This window comes from Peromyscus californicus, unplaced genomic scaffold (assembly GCF_007827085.1).
Source record: "Peromyscus californicus insignis strain IS unplaced genomic scaffold, ASM782708v3 Scaffold_18__1_contigs__length_77618521, whole genome shotgun sequence".
NCBI classification, from domain to species: domain Eukaryota; kingdom Metazoa; phylum Chordata; class Mammalia; order Rodentia; family Cricetidae; genus Peromyscus; species Peromyscus californicus.
This window is the reverse complement of record NW_026294480.1, coordinates 68,643,781-68,665,011: the sequence shown is the minus strand read 5'-3', so window position 1 is coordinate 68,665,011 and position 21,231 is coordinate 68,643,781. Positions and strand designations below refer to the sequence as shown.

Here is a 21,231-nt window from a genome sequence, read left to right as displayed (position 1 = left end):
ACGCTTATTTGGTGGATTACATTTATCTGTTTACATATGTTGAACCATTCCTGCATTTCTGGGATGAAGTCTACTTGATCATAGTGGATGCTCTTTTTGATGTGTTTTTTGATTCGGTTTGCAAGTATTTTATTGAGTATTTTTTCATCTATGTTCATTCAGTTTCTATATTGGAGAATAATTTGAGGAGTATTGATGTTAATTCTTTGAAGGTCTGATAGTATACTGTGCAGAATTAATCTAGCCCTGGGCTTTTGTTGGTTGGTAGACTTTTAATTACTGCTTCTATTTCACTGGGGGTTATGTGGGTATGTTTAAATTGTTTGTCTGATCTTGATTTAACTTTGTTAGATTGTATATATCAAGAAATGGATCTTTTTTTTTTTTAAGATTTTTCTGTTTGATAAAGTACAGATTTTTACAGCCTGTTCTTATGATTCTCTGGATTTCCCAGATGTCTGTTGTGTTGTCCCCCTTTCATCTCTGATTTTGGATAATTTGGATATTCTCTCTCTCTCTCTCTCTCTCTCTCTCTCTCTCTCTCTCTCTCTCTCTCTCTCACTCACTCTCTCTCCCCCTTAGTTAATTTCACTAAGGGATTAAACAGTCTTATTGATTTTTCTCAAACAGCCAACTCTTTGTTTCATTGGTTCCTTTTGGTTGGTTGTTTCTGTTTTATTGGTTTCAGCCCTGCCTTTGGTTGTTTCTTTCTGTCTACTCTTTTGGAGTGTCATTTCTCCTTTATGGTTTAGAACTCGCAGGTGTGCTCTCGAGTTGCTCGTGTGAGGTCTCTCCAACTTTTTATGTTAGCATCTGTGCTCCGTGAACTTTCTGCTTAGAACTGCCCTCGTGGTGTCTCCTCAGAGATTTGGGTGTGTTGTGTTTTTATTTTCATTCAGTTCTCAGATGTTTTAATTTCTTTAATTTCTATCTTGTAACACATTTTCATTCCATACTGAGTTGGTCATTTTCTCTGCGTGTGAGCTTTCTGCTGTTCCCATTGTTGATATCCAGCTTTAATCCTGATGGTCAGGTAGGATGTGGGGCATTATTTCAGTTTTCTTGTATCTGTTGAAACTTCTTTTGTGACCAGTATGTGGTCAGTTTTTGAGAAAGTTCCTTGAGGTGCTGAGAAGGTATAATCTTTTCTGTTTGGGTGAAATATTCTGCAAATATCTGTTAGGTTCAACTGATTTATAACATTAGTTAGTTCTAGCATTTCTCTGATTAATTTTCATCTAGGTGACCTGTCTGTTGGCGAGAGTGGGGTATTGAAGTTACCCACTATCACTGTTTGAGGGTCAGAATGTGATTTTAGTTGTGGTAGTGTTTCTTTTATGAACTTGGATTTGGGGCATAGATGTTAAGAATTTCATCGTCCTCTTGGTGGATTTTCCTTTGTTGAGTTTATAGTGTTTCCCTATCTCTTCTGATTAGTTTTGGTTGGAGATTTATTTTGTCATATTAAAATGGCTTCATTAGCTTAAATAATACTTCAGATAATACATAAAGTATTATTTTATAATTTGATTCTTCTTAGGACTAAGTCAACAAAACCATAGCAGATTTATCAAGCATCTTATATAAAATTATTTTATAATATAAAATAACATCAGAATCTTTATCAGTTGAGGATTGAGTATTAGTTGTATGAAATTTGTAAGTATCTATAGAGGAAACCTATAACCCACAAAGAACTTTGTAAATCAATCTCATGAACTCACTTAAACATTTAAGACTGATAACCATCCTTTTCCTTTTTGCTTTCTCATGTAACTTTCAAAACACCTTGTTTTTTGATCAGCAGTTGTCACATTTGTTTTTATGAGTTCTGTATGTGTGTTTACTTGTGTAAAAGTGCTCACTAATTTCTGTATATTGTTGCTGTTTCTGATATCAGCTAATATTTATTGAAAAGTTAGCAGCTACTTAGCCAAACATTGTGTCAATATTGTTATACTCAGAGGTCTTAGGGTAGGTATCTTTTTGTTTGTTTTCTAAACTCATTTCTATAACATTAAATAACTGGGTAATTATATTCTGTATGTTAGACAACTAACCAATGAGAACTTGCTATTTTAACTTAAACAGTGCACTTAGGTGATGTGGCTTTAGCATGTAGTTTCTTAACTGATGATTTCACTTAGATAGTTTTGAGAAGTACTTACAAATGGTATTAGTTTAACAACTGGCTATTTAATATCAAGAACATTCTTGTTAACCAGAGTAGCAGTGACATGTTCCGTGTGTGTGTGTGTGTGTGTGTGTGTGTGTGTGTGTGTGTGTGAGTGTGTGTGTGTGTGTGTGTGTGTGTGTATGTGTGTATACTTTTGTGAATGCATGCACATGTGTATGGATATGCACACAGGCTTGTCTGAACCTCTTCTTTTTTTTGGTATTCCTTATTGAACCAAGTGCCTCATACAAGCAAGCACTTTACAACTGAGCTCTCTGCCCTCTGTGGACTTCTTTTGACTCCCAGTTTTCTATTGAAGAGACATATATGGTTATATTATTAAATAGGAATAAAAGACATGATCATATTGGTTAATATATGGCTAAGAATATCACTTTTACTTTGGTTGCCTGTGTACATAATTGATAACTATCACACTCTGGAGGATATAAAACACACTATATATTTTGTAAAAAATTTAAATCAAATGAAATACATAGAGCATACATAGAGCATAGAGCATGTACTGTCAGGGAATTTTATTTTTAATATAAGCCCTGAATGATGGAATTACTTGTTGAAGGGCTGTGGTTTTATGTAAAATCAGTATTGTATCAGTTTTTCTTCTAAGAGAGAATGAGAAGAGTGTTTGTTCATTTACTATTGTGTGCAGTAGCTTACAAATTACTAGTCCTCCGTCAGTGGTTAAAAGCAAAGTTTAAGTCTGAAATGAATGTAAACCTTTTGTATTTTAAAGCAAGTTGTATTCATTGAAGTCAAAGTTAACATAGTTAGATATACCAAGAGAAAGTTAGTCACATAATTTTTGTAAAAATAAGCTGACTAGTTAAGAAAACACCAATATATTTGCATTCATGTTTTAACAGCAATTTAAATAATTTATAGTAATCAGTTCAGGGTTGTTTTCCTTACTTAATTTATGAACTATCAAAATTTAATGTTAAATGCTAGAATTTGACTCTCTCCTATACTTTTATATTTGCAAATTTTACAGTTCAAGAGTGCAAGTAGAATAAAATGTGGCATACTTAAAGTTATATGGATAGAGCCTCATGAGCTTCAATTAACTGAAACTTTTCTGGCCTTTTATTTTTCAGCATTGCATTACTTTCCAGAGTATCAGTGGCTGGTTGATTTCACAGTGGCTGCTACCGTTGTGTACCTAGTAACTGAGGTTTATTACAGTTTCATGAAGCCTACACAGGAAATGAACATCAGCTTAGTCTGGTGCCTCCTGGTTCTGTCTTTTGCAATGTATCCTTCCAACCATCATTGGTGTTGTAAACTTACTTGGTTTTGAACTTAGACCATTAGAACTTGTGTTTAATGTTAAGATATTTTTGTCGGTGGTTAGAGAATTTTCCTTTGTTGAATTCTTCACAGAATTTTTAGGATATGTTAAATTTATTTATTCTTTGACAATTTCTTATGTATACAGTGTACCTTGATCATATTCAATGGAAATTCTTTATGTAACTTCTTAAAATTTCAAAATGGTTGGGTAGTTTAAAAAGTTAAATGTAGAGAGATGTCACCTCATTCTATTTTTTATCCAAGTAGAATGTCAGAAAGGCCACAGACATTTTGACTTCTTTAAGGGGCCTTTTGTGCTGGTGGGAATACAGGGAGACTTTCCTCCCAGGTGCTTAATTACTCTTTGATATTGGGACAGTTCTCCCTAATAGAGATAACATTTTATTAAGATTCAGTCAGTTTTGAGGTGCTACCTATGAAAATAATGTTTGTAGCAAAACATATTTTATTACCTCACTTGAAAATGTATTTTTATATTATGGAAACTCAGCTTTCCCAGAGTGATGGTACATCAGTAGATCAGTACATCATTTCTGTTTTATTTCCTATAGAACTATCCTTCTGGAGCCCTTGGTTGTTTATAAGCTACACAGTTGTGTTAGTGTGTTACTTTATGTGTGCACATGTGTGGGGAGAGAGCAAAGGACCGCTGTCAGGAGACAGTTTTCTCTACCGTGTTGCTCTCAAACTGAACTCAGGTCCTCAGGCTGGGTGTCTAGCACCTTCTGCTTGGCCATCCCCAGTTCTGTCTTCATAAACTTTTTTTTTTTTTTTTGGTTTTTTCGAGACAGGGTTTCTCTGTGTAGCTTTGCGCCTTTCCTGGAACTCACTTGGTAGCCCAGGCTGGCCTCGAACTCACAGAGATCCGCCTGGCTCTGCCTCCCCTGTCTTCATAAACTTTTACATAGCTCTTGTCCTGGAACATTATTCATTGCTGTCTTCCTAAAAAAATCCATTTCTTTTTTTAGATACCTGATCTCTTCTTCCTTGGCTCACTTTCTTTTTTGCAAGCATGAACTCTTCTGTGGTATCTTTAGAAAAGGTGGTTTTTGAAGTTTTATGTGCCTTAAGCCGTCTTTATTGATTGATAATTTGACTTGGTAGAAAATTCAAAAATAGTTTTTCTTCAGAATTCCGAAGTGTTGAAGAACTGCATGCCCTGTTGGCACTCACATTGTGCCTCCTCCTCCCACCTAAATACAGCCCTCACTCCTGGAACTTGTTTTTTTTTTTTATTTTGGGGATTCTGAAATTTTGCTCTTAAATCTTATGTTTACCCCTTAGATTAACAAAACAAAAAGTAGATAAATGTACTTTAGGGAAGAGCTGATCTTATTTTTGTAAAACTGCCAGTTTGGGAAATATATGTTCATGAGTTCTCGGAAGCTTTTATGTAATTATTTGATGAGTTTCTCTCCATTTAGAACACTTCGGGGATGCTTATTGCTGAGGAAGTAGAGTCCCCTATGTTAACATCTAGAATTGTCATCTGTCGTTCATATGCATGGTCATTATAATTTTAGATTTCCTAGGAGATACTCTTAACTTTCCCAGCTATTTTATTATGGTTCTTGTTTACTCTTTCTACTACAGTTGAAAATGTTCATGAGCTCTTCATTTTTTACCTTTTCTGTGAAACTCTGCTTATTTTATGACTACATTATTTTGTGTGTTAAGATATTAATGATAAATATTCTTTATGGAATGCTTCTTTCTCTGCTTTAGTTACAGTTTATGCATATATGAGAATGTATATGCTTCTTATGCAGATTATTTTATGTGGTGTAGCCATTAGTATATTACTACTAGAAACAAACATGTACTTATAACTAGCTACTCAGATATTTTCTGTCATTTTTCATTTTATTTCCTGTTGCTTAGTTGATGGCAGCAATCACAGTCTTTAGCTGAACTAGCTCTACTCCATTTAAGTAGTGTTCTTATGAAAGGTACCAAACAATACCATCTTCCCACAGGAATGTTGGGGTGTTGTGTGTGCTCATAGTAGAGAATATAGAAAATGGTAGAGTTTACAATCCAGGTCACTTGTTTTTTTAGCTTTGACTCTCTGTGAAGAGGTTAGGGAGGAAGAAAGAAGTAGAATTGTATGTATGACTGTGTATGTGGGTTTTATTTAACATTGGGTGTGAAATAATAACCTACTGCAGTTAATGCACATTCAAGATACCAGAATTACATGCCAAACGTCTAGATTCACAACAAAGAAGAGAGTTCTGGCAGGCTGTGCTTGTTCTAGCTATAACAACTGTTTTCAGCCTTAACTCTATACACTAAGTCTACTAGAAGTGATTTCTGTCTGGGATTTCTTTATTTCATTGTTGTATGTCCTACTTAGGAATCAAAATCAGGTCTCCATTGACTTCATGGGGCAATAGTTCTGCTGAATTCCAAGCACATATATATTAATTGATTCAGAAAATCTCTGCAGTTGTTACTGGTTAAAGTATTCCTCAAATTAGATACATGTACTTAATTGGCTCAGTGGATAGTCATGAGCCAATTGCTTTATTTCCATGATCATTTTGTTTCCTTTCTTTCTTCACCATTTTGACATACTTGCATAGGACAGCAGAAATGGCTTCTGTAGTATCGTGAGAGTCCTGAAAGTCTGAGAATGACATTTGAGTGTGTGATACTAAAGCTTGAGTGGTGGAACTTGGTAGGTTGTCACCACCTCTTGTCATCGATTCTCTCTCTTTCTCCTTCCCTCCCTCCCTCTCTCCTTTTTTTGGTTTTTGTTTTGTTTTTCCGAGACAGGGTTTCTCTGTGTAGCCCTGTCTGTCCTAGACCTTGCTGTGTACACCAGGATGGTCTCAAACCCAGAGACCCACCTGCCTTTGCCTCCCGAGTGTTGTGATTAAAGGTGTGTACCACCACCTGTCAGTGCACTCTGAAACTCACACTGATTCTTAGCTCCCCTCCTCTCTGCATCTCTAAGCACCATCGGTGACCCAGTACTTGATCTTCAGTCCCCTCTTTTGCCACCTGTTAACAGTGTAAGGAAGACAGCTGTGAAGACTTGCAGCACAGGGAAGCAGCTGTAGTGACCGTCTTTACTTTGTGTGACATCTTAGAATTATGGGAAAATGTCTATTGATCTTATGATTATGAAGCATATTATCCTCATTTATGAATAAATGAAAAGTGAAAAGGTAAAATCATCAGAGAAAAGAGCCAGTGATCCTGTGATAGAAATAAAACGTTTAAATGTTAAAGTAGTTTACAACATACAGGTAGGTTTTTTTAGGACGCTTTCTTGAGATTAAACTGTAGCACTCTGTAATGTTGAGTCAATTACATGAGTATCAAGAAGAAAACTAGGCTGCAAAGAATTCTGACTTCTCAGTTACACCTGTTATGCTTGGCTAAAGAACTAAAGCATTAGTCACATTTCCACAGTATTTGTATTATACAGTGTCAAAGGTCTAAGCTACAAAAGGCATTATGCTTGTTTTTAATTTGCCATGATTGTGGACATGTAAATTTTTGTAAAATCAAAAGTTGTAAATAGTTTTAGTGAAAATAAGTTCTATGGTTTTCCAATTGAGTCAGTTTTCTTTCTAGACATGCAAAGCTATATAAATTAAATGCTACCTTATTTGCCATGGGAACTAGACAGCTATAACAAAGTAGTACAACTCAGTTGCCATTTCTAAATCCCTTAGAAGGTTGCAAATTACTATATTCTTCCTCTGTGCGAATGTTTCTGCCTTAAATTAATAGGGAAATTGGAACTCTGAAGTAGATTGTTTCATATATCAAGTGTAGTGAGAAAAGAGAATTTTAATCTTAGCCAAGGTATTTATGTGAACCTGAGAACTTATAACAGACATGTTTAAGCTTGTTTTGTATGTGTGTGCAAATGTGGTGTACACACACACATGTGAATGTCGGGACCACATGAGGGAGTCGTTTCTCCCCACCCCCACGTCGGTTCTTGGGGATGAAATTCAAGGTTGTCGGGCTTGGCGCCAAAGGCCTTTGAGGAGCGAGTCGGCTTGCTAGCTCCAGGCTTGTCTCTTTAACACTTGCAGGCCTTTTGTGACATTAGTCCTTTCAGGGTACCAAGATTTCTGGTCAGAACCTCAGAAGGAAAGAGGGCAGCTGAATCTGAGTAATAGGACCTTCTTTCTGTCTATTGATTTGTAGTTAGTATGACTTTCTCCTTTTAGCTGGGAAGTGATAATTTTCTTTCTGAAATTAAAAATTCAAGGGTGGCCTTTTTTGTTTTATTTTAACCAGAACTCTGGTTGTTTTTGTTTTGCAAATAAAGCTCGTATTTATTGCTTTCAGATTGAGCTTGGCTGACTATAAGCTTATTTTGTGACATAGTTTAAAACATGCATGATAATTTTTCTAACATCTGGGAGAATTTTATGTTTTTTTTAAAGTCATAATTAAGCCTGCACGTCTAAAATTGCAAATAAATTTTAAGGTAATGTTAGAAAGTTTTTGTACCATTGAATAGGAACAATTGTCTTTAAAAGATTTTTATTAGATAAGTAATAAGAATTAACATGCTTATTGTTAGCTTTAAATGAAAATCTGTAATAGAATTTTAATACTGTTTCTAGAGTTTGGTTTGCCTATTTGTTTTGTAGTGTAGAATGAAAAGTGTAATGTGTTTCAAGTATTTTAGTTGCCTTTCCACCAAGAAAAATAGTGGGAAGCTTAATCATCTGAATGGGTGGGGGGAGGACTAGCATTTTTTTTGTAAGTCACAAAAAATATATATATAATCTCTCTTTCCATAGTTGAACAAATTTCAATTTATATGAAAATCACTTAAGTAGAAACATAATCATATTTTTAAAAATAATCTCAAATTTGTGAAAAATGATGAAGAATATATTATGCTTATTAAAATATTAATCACATTTGCATTTTGAGTAATATTTCTTCTTAGAATATAGTCTCCTTTTTTGTTGTATTTGAATGAATTTAGCTGTCACTTTATTAGGTATTGCTATACAGGCCAGAATTAAGTATTTGATAATCACAATCACAGTATGCTTTATTTCTTCCATTCAAAAAAAAAAAATAGTGGTAACATTATTGACAAAAGCCATGTTTTCTTGATATGAGAATTGGTCCTTTTTAAAATGTGTATTTGTCTCTAGGTGAATGTATGCTGTGAAGGCGCAAGTTCAGAAGTAGGTAGCTGACCCCTTGGAGCTGGAGGTATAAGTGGTTTTGACCTGCTTGGTGTAAGTGAGTACTGGGAGCTGAACTGAGATCCTTTACAAGAGCAATAAGCACTCTGAACCACTGAGCAGTTTCTTCAGCCCAGAGAATCAGGTCTTTAAGACAATGAATCAATTGAGCTGACTCCAAATAGTGTCCCAGAGTGCTGAGATTAGAGATGATGTAATATTTCTATAGTTTGCACACATCTCCATGCAGATTTTAAATCTGTCCTCTTCTGTTTTCTATTTTATCTTCCATTTTTGCTGTTTCTTCTCACTTTTAAAAATCAACATATTTTAGAAGCCAGTGAGATGGCTTAGTGGGTAAAAGTACTTGCTGCTCAGGTCTGACATCCTGTGCTCACCCTTGGAAACCCATGTAAAGTGGAAGGAGAGAACCAGCTCCACACAGTTGTCCTCTGACCTTCACACACGCGGTGCCTTGCACATGGCTCCTTCTCCCGCACACACTTCCTACATGCAATCATAATCAAATCTCTGTATTTCTAAATGAGAGGTTACAGTCTAATAATTTATCTGTTACGGCATGTGAAGATCTTCTTTCTTCTCCTGACCAGTGAATGTGGTTTTGTGTTTTGGTTTGTTGTTTTAAGACAGGGTCTGTTTGTTAGTCACAAGCTATCTTAGAGCTCAAAATTCTTCTGCAACAACCTCAGGCATATGCTGCTATGGCCAGAGAGAATTTCTTTTTCTCACAATATACTATTCCCTCTACTTTTCCTTTTTAATATTACTAGTACACTTTGTATAAACTTTGGTGAAATCAGTAGTCACACATATTTTTTTAATACCTAAGTATTCATGTGTGAGCATTTTAAGGCACGGTGGTTTCATTTGTAATTTGTTCATAAATTACTACTCTTTGTAAAATTGTACTTATTCTTTGAGTTTCTTAGTAATTCCATTAGCTTTTCAGTAGTGGCCCACCAGGCCACTTGTATGACTTTCCTTTTGCTTTGGCTTTATTGGGATTATTTGCCTTTCAGACCAACTGAATAACTGTTGTGTTGGGGCTTAGTTTTGTGGGTTTCCTGAGAATTCCCTGTTCCCTTCTCCCAATCTTAACTTCCCATTTTCCGAATTCATTGTTTTTCTTTGTTTGTTCAAATGGTTTGATGGAACTTTCAACCATAGTGCGAACAGTAATTGGGTTTTGGACTTTGTGATTCTGAAGGTGCATTACTTTGTACTGCCATTCAATTGGGTGTAGAATTCTAGGTTTTCAATATTTCTTCAGTGTTTCAAATATAATTCCACTGTCCATAACTTTCAAAGATACCATTAAGAATAACATTCTTGTTGTGATATACATATGGCTTACGTTGCCCCCTCTCCTCCTTCCTTAGGAAACAATGATTACCTGCTTTGTCCCACTTCTGTAAGCTAGTTGACACATACTTTGATGGAGCTCTTACATCCTTGGGCTAGGCTTCTTGAAGACTCCTCAACTTTGTAAATTTCAGTTTGGAAACTTTGTTTTATTGTGTCTTTGACATCTTCAAGGCCCCACTCCTACCCCCACCCCACCCCCACACCGTATGTATAAGTGCATATAATTCCTTTTGTCTCTTGTTAGTGTACCTCATGCATTGATACTCTTTGTTTTGCTTGATGAAACTTTCTTTTGTCTATTTTTTGTTTATTATATGTTTAATTTTATTAGCTAATCATTTTTCATAACGTTTTGTTCTTTGAAAGATGCATTTATCTTTACATAGCTAATATGAAATATATATGTGTGTATGTATACAGAAACATGTATAACTTACATATTTGAAATGTTTTATGTTGCTGCCTGCATCTTTTTACCAAGTTAATTTTCCTCATTAATAATTGTATCTTTGATTTAATATAATATAGTACTATACAAGTAAACAGGGCCTACATTTATAGCTTGTTTTGTATAGCTCTAGGGCAAAGGATAGTTTATTAACTTTTTTTTAAGGATTTAGGGTCGGGAAAAGGATACAAAATTTATATACAGAATTAGACTGTATATGTTGCCTACAAAGCCCAAAGTATTTACTATTTGAAAATGTTTGATCTCTGCCTTAATATCTAAGGCTTCCTTTCATATTTAAAAGTGAGAGACTAAACTTGAAGAGGAAGAATGGAAGTTCTGTATGTAAGTAGGGTTTGGTAGTTTCACTGAAGAATAATTTAGTAATATTGAAGCTCCTCTTGTGAAAAGGCCATGATGTCATTGACTATCTTTTGGAGTGATTTGGTTTCTGTCGTCCTCAGTCTCCTGCCTGTGTGTGTACAAACTATTTCCAAGGGGAAGCAGGGAATCCCTCAAGTCTCGTTTTCCTTTTCGTTCCTTTAAGGTTGTGTGAACACAACACATCGTATGTAAACCACACTTGAAAGTCTGCTCTTTATTGAGTTAGTAATATGTGTTACAATATTCTAGGGAGCTGGTCGGTTAGAGCTACGAGTCACTGTGTGGTCACAATGCAGTGCAGTGTTTCTTAGCTGCAGTGCTCAGTAGATTAGGGGTTGTCCGTGCATTTTTTTAGTTTGAATATTCTCAGCTTATTGTGGGTTTATCAGTATGCACCTTTCACTAAACTTGAGCATCTTTGGTATCTTTGACTATCATTTAATCATTCTGTTTTTAGTATAGTGACCTAATCTAAAGTCTGTTTGCCTCAAGTTCATTTCTTCACAGGCAGTCTTTAGTTTTGGAGTCACAGTGGGGTTAGTTCCCTGCTTGCACAGGAAGGCAATAGGAATGGAGTTTTAACTGCTCTCCATCATAGAGAGAGGTCAGCTCACCTCTATTTTTAGCTCACAGCATGACATACTTTGTGGAATCTTTTACCTCTTGAAATTTCATGGGAAAGGTTAAAAAGTTGAATCATTATGTGATCTGTCAGTCCATGAATGCATTCCCTTTTCCTTCCTGTTATCAGTGCTCAGCTGTTAATTCAGGTGTCTAGAAAACATTGAAGTTGCTGAGACTAGAAAGAATCTCTGATTTTCAAACTAGACCTTTAAGGTCTTGAATATAGTGGCTGTACTTTACAGGTGAGGAAATAGAAACACAGAGAGGTTAATGTAGAAGGTCACATGGCAAGAGTAGAACCAAGACACTGTAGAGCAAAAGAATGCTCTTTACAGCTTTGTCACACAGCAGTCCTCAGCATGTGACTGCATAGTGCGTGCATTGTAGAAGTAAGTGCAGTCGTCCATTCAGAAGAGAGCGCTGAAGGATGTGGGGCCTTCACTTCAGTCTTTGATTAGGGAGATGGGAAGGAAGAGGACAGTCCAGATTATAGATTATGATCAAGACAGTGTATGGATTACATCCAGAAGATGGTAGATTTTAATTCAAGAGGAGGTTTGGGGATTATTATTATAAGAAAACTTGAAGATGTGAATTAATAACCCAGATCATAGCATTACATTGCAGAATATTTTATGTGTATTTTATAGCAAGTTATGAAGAGGGTTTATTCTAATCTGGTATAAATAAGTACTTGGTTTTATAATTTATCTAGTATGCAGTATGAATTGAGTCAGGGATTATTATGTTTTAGGCACCTGTGGTATGGACTTTCAGTGTTGATATATTTTGTAATGTATTCAGATCTATATAGCATTAGATGTCGTCTTTGGAAATGTCACTCTGGTCATTTGACATCATTTTGACCGAAGACTTTTTTTTTGTCAGTAGAGGAGTTGTTTGGAAATTCTAGTTTCTGTTTTCAATAAAATGAAACAGTGTTTTTCAAACCAGGGTTTAGGCCCCCGAGGCATTAAAAGATGACAAAACTGTATCTTGGAAGTCGTTCAGGTATGGTTTGGGAGATTTTATATTCTGTGATTTTTACCTTTATTCTCTTTTCCTGTATATTCCAATATAATGTCAAAGAGAAGGAGTTGTAGTGTTTGGATCTAGTAAAAGAAACCAGTGGGTTTGCTTCTCTAGTTTTATTTTAGAAAAGATAAATAAGGGAAACATGTGGCTTAGAGTGATGTGGAAGAAATAGGGAATAGTTTGAACATCTGTGTTCTAGAATCCTACCATTGCTCTCAAAAAATGCTTTTAGCTATATGGATTCTGGCTAATATGTTAATTAGGTGAAGAGTATTTAATGTGTTAATTAGATAAAGTTTTTTTTAAGACTTAAACATTTTTCCTAATTTGTCATTGTGGTTGCTTTCTCTTTAACTTGACACTCAAATTCTTAACTTTTAATGAGCAAATTAGGATTCGTATGGATACAGTTTCAATAGTCTTAAGTACTGAAGTTTTTTCTTGTCTGTTTGCTTCCAACTTTTCCATCATAAGTTGGCTTTCACTTCTATTACTAGGTGGTTAATAACACCTTAAAATGCATAGTTTAAAACTAGTTGTGTATGAGACTTTATATCTATAGATGGATGGATAGATAGATAGATAGATAGATAGATAGATAGATATAGCTATATATATTTACTAGTTTCCTGTGAGAAACAGGAAGTCTAAACAGAGAAAGCTTACTCTACAGTTCTCCTTTACTAACCTAGTAAAATAAATCCAAATTACAACATGTTTAGAATTTGTTAACTATGATATGACTCCAAGATCTTAGACCATGCAAAGTGGTTTAAAATTTAGATGAGTACATTTGACCTTTCTTTTCTCCTGATACACAGCTAGTTGACTCCAGTCTGCATCATGTTGTTTCATTACAAGCTATGTATTTTTTGGTGTGTATGTAGATTTTGCAGTGCTTGGAACTGAGCCCAGAGCCCCTTATGTGCTACCCAGACTCTACCGCTGAGCTCTAAGTCTGACTTTGCAGTAGTGTTAGGGTGAGCACTGCCTGTAGTGTCACGGGCTAGCCACACTCTGCTTCCCTTCCTTTTCTTTTTCTTTCCTTCTTTCCCTTCCTTCTAGAATTTCATACATGTATACAATGAAATATGATCATATCCTTCCCCCACCTTCCCCATGCAACTCCTCCTGACCCCTTTTCTAACATGTTTCCCCCCACACTTCATGTTCTCTCTCTTTTTAAAAACAACCTATAAGACCAATAAATGCTGCCCATGTGTGTCTAGGCATAGGACCATCCATTAGAGCCTGGATCCCAGAGGCTACTTCCTCAGGGTAGAATGATTCTTCCTTCTCCAGTATCTGTGAACTACCAAGAGAGCCTTTTAGTAGGAGTGGAGCTTTAAAAGACCCTCCCTTGTGTATGCTAGAATTTTGGCTGGCTTGAGATGGTACACTTGGTGTACAGATCTGGGAGTTCTGAGATTGTGATAGCCAGGCCATATCCAGAAGACAGCAGTTCACAGCGTTCCTCCCCATCCTTCAGTTCTTTCCTTCCACCTCCTGTTCACAGCCTTTGGAGGTGTGGGGGAAGGTCTATTGGTGTCCCAGTTGGGGCTGAACAGTCAGTCATTTATTCTTAGCTCTTGATCAGTTGGGAGTTTCTGCTTCCTGCTCTAAAAAGAAGCCTCTCTCATCAAGGTTGAAAGTAACATGAATCTATAGGTATAAACATGCTTAGGAGGCTGTTTGACAATAGGACCATTTCATAAAATAATACCAGGGTCCACCTTAGGGTCTGTTACCTCTGCAGCTATGAGATTACAATACCAGGAAGTTTTCCCAGGGAGCAGGCCTCAACTCCAGTCAAAATGCAGGTAGTTAGACTATTGCACCAGTGGGCACATAGAACTTGGCAGATTGATGCAGCATGCAAGGTCCAGCTCTGAGTAAGAACATTGATATCCTTTCTCCTGTAGTATAGCCTACCTAGCACTTTCCAGCACTGTGAAGGCTGGTTTTCTGGGAGGAAGTTTCCTGTTTGGTCTGAGATTGATTTCTTTATGGCCTGTAGCCCAAGTATGTAGTGTCTTCCACAGTAGGACTTTCCCATGTATCTGTGATAGGTAATCCAGTACAGTGGCAAGAGCCTCTGTTGGTTTTTGAGACCTCTTGGGCTTCCCTAACTAGTAACTCAGATGGAGGCATCCTATGCCTTGCATTATGATTTTCATTTAATAGCCTGTGTCTTCTAGGAATGGCGTTGTCCATCTGTGCAGGGTCCTTCTGCTCAAACTACTGTTTGGAAATGAGCTTGCTAAATGAGTAGGCTTCTGTAATGCTTTATTGTACAACATAGTGTTAGTTAACCCACCGGCTGTGTTCTTTCCTCCTGCCCATTCTCCTACCCACACCCCCACTTCTTTAGCTTTCCAAACTCCTTTCTTTCATTTCACATGTATTTTAATATTTAATAGGGTTCCATTTATTTTATCATACACCCTTCCTTGAATGCCCATTCCCACAGCTCTTTTTACCTATAATCTGCTCTCCCCTCTCCTTTAATGCATCCCTCCATGGCACCTTTTTAATTACTGGCTTCATGTTAAATACACAAAAGTTTGCAACTAAGATACAGATAAGAGGGAATTTGAGGCATTTATGCTTTGAGGCCCGAGATACCAGTTTTCCAGTTCTGTTCTTTTACCTGCAAATTTATTTTGTTGTTCTTTGTACCTGAACAGCATTCTACTGTGTATATGTACCACATTTTCCTTATCTATTCATCAGTTGGTATTTTCTGTCACTTTCTTGCTATTGTCAGTAGAGGAGCAGTGTGTAACAGGCTTTCTTTTGGGTCACCAGCCAGCTCCCAGATCATGACACGGAGACTTGTAAATGCTCAGTCTTAGCATAGGCTCATTTCTTGCCAGCTCTTATGACTTAATTTAACCTGTTTCTCTTCATCTGTGTTTTACCTCAGGGCTTTTCATTCTGTATGTTCTACTCCATGTTCTGGCTGGCAGCTGTCTGGCAGGCTGACCCTGCGCTTCTCCCTGTCTTTCTCTCTTGTTCTCTTCTTTTCCTTCTATTCAAGCCTCAAGCCGAGATTCCTCCTCCTACTTACTCTCTCTGCCCACCAGCCCTGCCTATCCTTACTGCCTAGCTATTGGCCATCGGCTTTTTATTAGACCAATCAGGTGCTGTAGGCAGGCAGAGCAACATGTCTTTACTATTAAACAAATACAGCATAAACAAATGTAACACATCTTTTCCTAGTTAAAATAACATTCCACAACAGCAGTGAACATGGATGTGCAGGTGTCTCTCTGAGGTAAAATATTAAGTCCTTTTAATGTGTGCCCAGGAGTGAGTGGTATATATGTGTCATCTGGCAGTTTTATATAGAACTTCCTGAGATACCTCCAGACTGATTTCCACTAGTTCCACCAGCAGTATGTAAAAATTCCCCACTTGCCACATCCATGCAAGCATTTGTTGTCATTTGTATTACTGGAGATGGCTGTTTGGATTGGGTGAGATGGAATCTTAAAATAGTTTTAATCTGCATTTCCCTGATGGCTAATGTCTTAGTTAAGGTTTCTGTTGCTGTGAAGAGACACCATGACCATGGCAACTCTTATAAAGGAAAAACTTTTAATTGAGGTGGCTTACGTTTTCAGAGGTTTAGCTCATTGTCATCATGGTGCAACATGGTGGCGTACAGGCAGAAGTGGTGCTAGAGAAGTAGCTGAGAGTCCTACCTCTTCACTGGAAGGCAACAGGAAGTGATCTGACTCACTGAGTGTGGCTTGAGCATACATGAGACCTCAAAGCACACCTCCTCAGTGACAACGCTTTCTCCTACAAGACCACACCTACTCCAACAAGACCACACCTCCTAATAGTGCCACTCCCATTGGGGGCCATTTTCTTTCAAACTACCTCAGCTAATGATGCTGAGCACTTTTTAAAGTGTTTCCTAGATGTTTGTATTTTTTCTTTAGAGAATTTTCTGTTCAGTTCATAACCCATATTTCAGTTGGGTTCTTTATTTTCTTAATGTTTAGTTTTTTAAGTTCTTTGTATATTTTGTACATTAATTTTTGGTGGATGGATGGATGGCAAATATGGTCTTGTTTCCTTGTGTCAGTTTCCTTTGCTGTACAGAAACTTTTGAGTTTTGTGAGATCCTATTTGTCAGTTGTTTTTATGTCCTCTGGTACTGGAGTCTTACTCCCCAAGTTCTTACCTGTCCCTGTAAGTTGAAGCATGCACTCTACTTTTTCCTCTGCTGGTTTCATAATATCAGGACTATGTTAAAGTGGTCCTTGATCCATTTGTGGTTGAGTTTTGTGGAGGATGAGAGGTAAGTATCTACTTTCGTTTTTCTGCATATTGATATCCACGTTTCTCAGCATCATTTGATGAAGATACAGTTTTTCTTCAATGTATAATTTTGGCATCTTTGCCAAAAGTTGAGTAGCTAATTCCATTGATCTCTGTTTTTGTTCCAGTGCCATGCTGTTTTTATTATTGAGGCTATGTAGTTTAATTGAAATCAAGTATGGTGGTGTTGAGTAATATTCTTTTAAGGTGTGTTACTTACTTTTTATGTTACATTTGTTTAACTCTGTGAAGCTGTGTTACTGTGCCTGTTAAAACACTTGATGGTCTAACTAATAAAGAGCTGAATGGCCAATAATGAGGCAGGAGAGATAAATAGGCAGGGCTGGCAGGCAGAGAGGATAAATAGCAGGAGAAATCTGGGGGAGAGGATGAAGGAGCAGTAGCCAGAAAAGGAGGAAGACATCAGGGGCCAGCTACACAGCTACACAGCAAGCCATGGAGTAAGAGTAAGATTTATAGAAGAGATGAGGAAAAGCCCAAAGACCAGACAAGTTAAGGAAAACTGGCAAGAAAAAGCCAAGCTACAGCTGGGCATTTATAAGTAAGAAAAAGCCTCTGTGTGGGAGCTGAGTGGCAGACCCCCCAAAAGAGCTAAAACAAACAACAGCGTGGTGGTACCTCCTTAGCCATCTTTTTTTGCTCAGGACTGCCTTAGCTGTCCTGGTTCCGTTTTGTCCTATCTGTGAGGGGGCCATGGAATTCTGATTGGAATTGCATTGAATCTGTAGGTTGCTTTTGGTAGGATGGCCACTTTCACAAGACTAGTTGTTCCAATCCATGAGCATGGAAGCTTGTCTTTTAGTGTCTTCCTTAATTTCTTTCTTCTCTGTCATAAAGTTTTCATTATAGAGTTCTTTGATTTTCTTGGTTTGGTTTATTTCGAGCCATTTTGATTTGATTTTATTATGGCTATTGTAAATGGGATTTTCTTTTCTCAGTGTGTTTGTCGTTGGTATATAGGAGGGCTACTGGTTTTATGTGTTTTGTATCCTCCCGTTTTGCTGAAAGTATCATTTCTAAAAGTTTTTTTTGGCTGAGTTTTTAGGGTCTCATATCTGCAAAAAGGGATGCTTTGTCCTTTTTTTCCAATTTGTATCCCTTTTATTTCCTTTTTTTTTTTTGTTTTAATTTGTCTAAGACTTCAAGCTATATTGTTTAAAAGTGGAAAGAGGGGATATCCTTATCTTATTCTAGATCTTAATATGAGTTTTTCTTAGGGTTTGAGATTTTCCACATTTAGTATGATGGTAGCTATAGGTTTGTTTTATATAACTTTTATTATGTTGATGTATGCTCCCTCCATCACTAGCCATTTCATGACTTTTATCATGAAAGGGTGCTGGATTTTGTCAAAGATTTTCTATTGAGGTGATTATGTTATTTCTGTGTTTTGATCTTAACTACGTGATGAATTCCATTTATCTATGTGAGTCTTACTATCCCTGCATTGTTAAAATTGGAGACTCTTTAGTCTTATCAGGGTCATAGTCTCTCAATGTATATAGTATTTTTTAAATAAACTTTCAATTAATATAATTACATCACTTCTCTCTTTTCTTTCCTTCAACCCTTCCATGTTCTATCTCACTCTCAAATTGATGGCCTTTTTTGCTTTGATTATTATTGGTGTGTGTGGGGGGAAGGGGGGGAGAGAGGAGAGAGGCAGAGATACATAAATGCAACCTTCTGAGTCTCTTTTTGTTCTTTGTATGTATAGGATTTCAGGGCTGACCACTTTGTATTAGATAATCAGTTAGAGGACTCATCCTTTGGAGAGGCTAATTCTCATTTTCTCAGCAGTCATTAATTGTAGTTTTTTGTCTAGGATTTGGATCCCATGAGATTTGTTTTCTTCTGCATTAATTAGCATGACTACTGATACTGTCATTGTTCAGGTGTTATATGGGCAGCCATTTCTAGGGATATAGCAGACTTTCTGGGCCTCTGGTTCTTGCATCCTTCTACCACATAGTCTACAGTGTTCTCTGAGCCTTCGGTAGCAGGTCTTGTATTGTAGATGTATCAGTTAGGGTTGAGTTCCTCATAGTCTCTTGACTTCTGCATTGTGTCCTGTTGTGGCTTTTCTGTGGTGATATTTTGTTTGTGCTCTAACAAATAAAGCTTACCCAGAGATCAGAGTGCAGAGCAACCTCTAGAGTCCTGTTGGTCAGGACTGTCCAAGTGGTTCACAAAACAATATAGGTTACTGCTATTGCTCTTTTTTGTGTCTCAGAGGTCAAAGGTCAGATACACACACTTAAGATAAAGGGCTTGGATGATTGAGCATAATACCATGGCCTCCTCCTTTCAGTCAGGCTTCCATAGGAAGTAATACCAGAAAGTACTGTGCAAACTGACAAGGGAGGGAAGTGGGGGTACATACCTTTAATCTCAGAACTTGTGTAGCTAGAGTTTTTCTCTCTGGGTCCCGCCAAGTCCCAACAGTCCTTTAGCCCACTTATAAAATAAATACACAGACGCTTATATTATTTAAACTGCTTGGCCATTAGCTCAGGCCTACCATTGTCTAGCTCTTACTCTTATACTCAGCCCATTTCAGTTAATCTATATGTTGCCATGTGTTCCGTGGCTTTACCTGCTGCCTCTACGTGATGCTCCCTGGATGGCAGGCTGGTGTCTCCTCCTCTCCGCCTTCCTGTTCTCTCAATTCTCCTCTCTGCTAGTCCCACCTATACTTCCTGCCTGGCTACTGGCCAATCAGTGTTTTATTTATTAACCAATCAGAGCAACACAGTTAACATACAGAACATCCCACAGCAGACTTGGGAGGAGGAAACAGGAAGTGATATGGCTGGGCGGAGAGAGGAAGTGATAAGGGGATGGAGACAGGAGCTCAGCCCTGATGATTCCAAGAGGTAAGAAGTCTTTCTAGTGGCTGGCTGCTCTGCTTCTCTAATCTTTCAGCTTTAACTCTGATATCTGACTCCGGGTTTTTATTATTAAGACCAATTAGAATTCATGCTCCAGTTTTCTGTGATGGTCTCTATTTGTTGTAAAGAGAAGCTTCTTTGATGAGGGATGAGAGCCATACAGACCTGTAGTTATAAGAATAAGTATTAGAATGTAGTCAGGAATTATGCCAGTCTAGTAAAGTAGAAGGGAGTAGGCTCTCTTCTAAGATCCATGACTTCCCCAGCCCCAAGTAGTTGGCTAGGTCTCTAGTACTAGGCATGGTTTTCCTGTTGTTGAGTAAACCTTAAGTCCAATTAGATAGCCGTTGGACTATCTAACTTTACTACCAAAATACGAATGTCACTATTGCACTGTCGGGATATCTTGCCATGTTGGCCATTGTTGTGATTCATCAGCATCACAGCTAGATGGAACTATTGATTGCTTTCCTCTCTTGTCAGTTTGCATAGTACTTTCTGGTATTACATCCTATGGAAGCCTGACTGAAAGAAGGAGGCCATGGTATTATGCTCAATCATCCTTTATCTTAAGTGTGTAGTATCTGACCTTTGACCTCTGAGACACAACCAAGAGCAATAGCAGTAACCTATATTGTTTTGTGAGCCACGTGGACAGTCCTGACCAACAGCTCAAAATAGGTTTCTCATCCTTGGTACTGAGGTTTTTGTTAGTCTATGGTTCTTGTGGGGAACATTATCAGTCCAAGAGGTAGAACTCTGCTTAAGATTATATACATTTGTATGTATGTGTATATACTTTAATTTTAAGGTAAATATAAAATATATGGTCCCTTGGCTTTATCAAAAAACTTGGTATTGAAGAGTCTTTTCTATAGCGATAGGTAAGAGCATAACTGGTAAAATCTTATGCATAAAAGTTGAGAAGGATAATATTGGGTTATATGCAATGGTTTTATGGAAGAGAAGCTTTAAAAAAATCATCGTTCTTAAAATAACATGGAAATCATGCTGCTGATAAACCTGTGAATCATTTTAATTGAAATATGATAATTTGGTTAAGCTTGATCGCACAGAACCATGCCAGAGTTAGGAGTGCCACAGTATACGCTTAGCTGCTGAGAAATGATTGAGTAGTCAGAGGAAGAACAGATTGACTCCTGTGCAGGTAAGATTTATATAGTAATCGTAGGGATTTAGGAGGAGTGAAACAGAAGCACCAAGTACTGACTGCCAGGCACACATGTCAGTATCGCTCTTTAAATTCTTCCGTACTTTGAAGAGAGTGTCGGCTTTCCAGATTCAGAAGACTTGAGGATTTATTCTGTGCTATAAAAATAATGTAGCAGAATGTGCATATGTCTTTGTGGCTGAGCAATTGCCTAGAAACCCTAAGACCCTCGGTTGGAACCCTTAACAGCATTT

General features: G+C 37.2%; 1 protein-coding gene across 5 annotated transcripts in view; it reads left to right on the top strand.

Annotated features, from left to right (window-relative positions):
- The window catches only part of Tmem161b (transmembrane protein 161B), an 83,778-nt gene that overhangs the window by 48,810 nt on the left and 13,737 nt on the right, over positions 1 to 21,231 (top strand). For 3 of the 5 annotated variants that reach the window (XM_052743653.1, XM_052743651.1, XM_052743652.1), the window contains one exon: positions 3,295 to 3,451. In XM_052743653.1, the coding sequence (XP_052599613.1) occupies positions 3,387 to 3,451 (65 nt within the window). In that variant the 5' untranslated portion in view covers positions 3,295 to 3,386. Of the gene's footprint in view, positions 1 to 3,294; positions 3,452 to 21,231 lie in introns of those variants that run through there. The other 2 variants (XM_052743655.1, XM_052743654.1) reach the window with 1 other exon arrangement.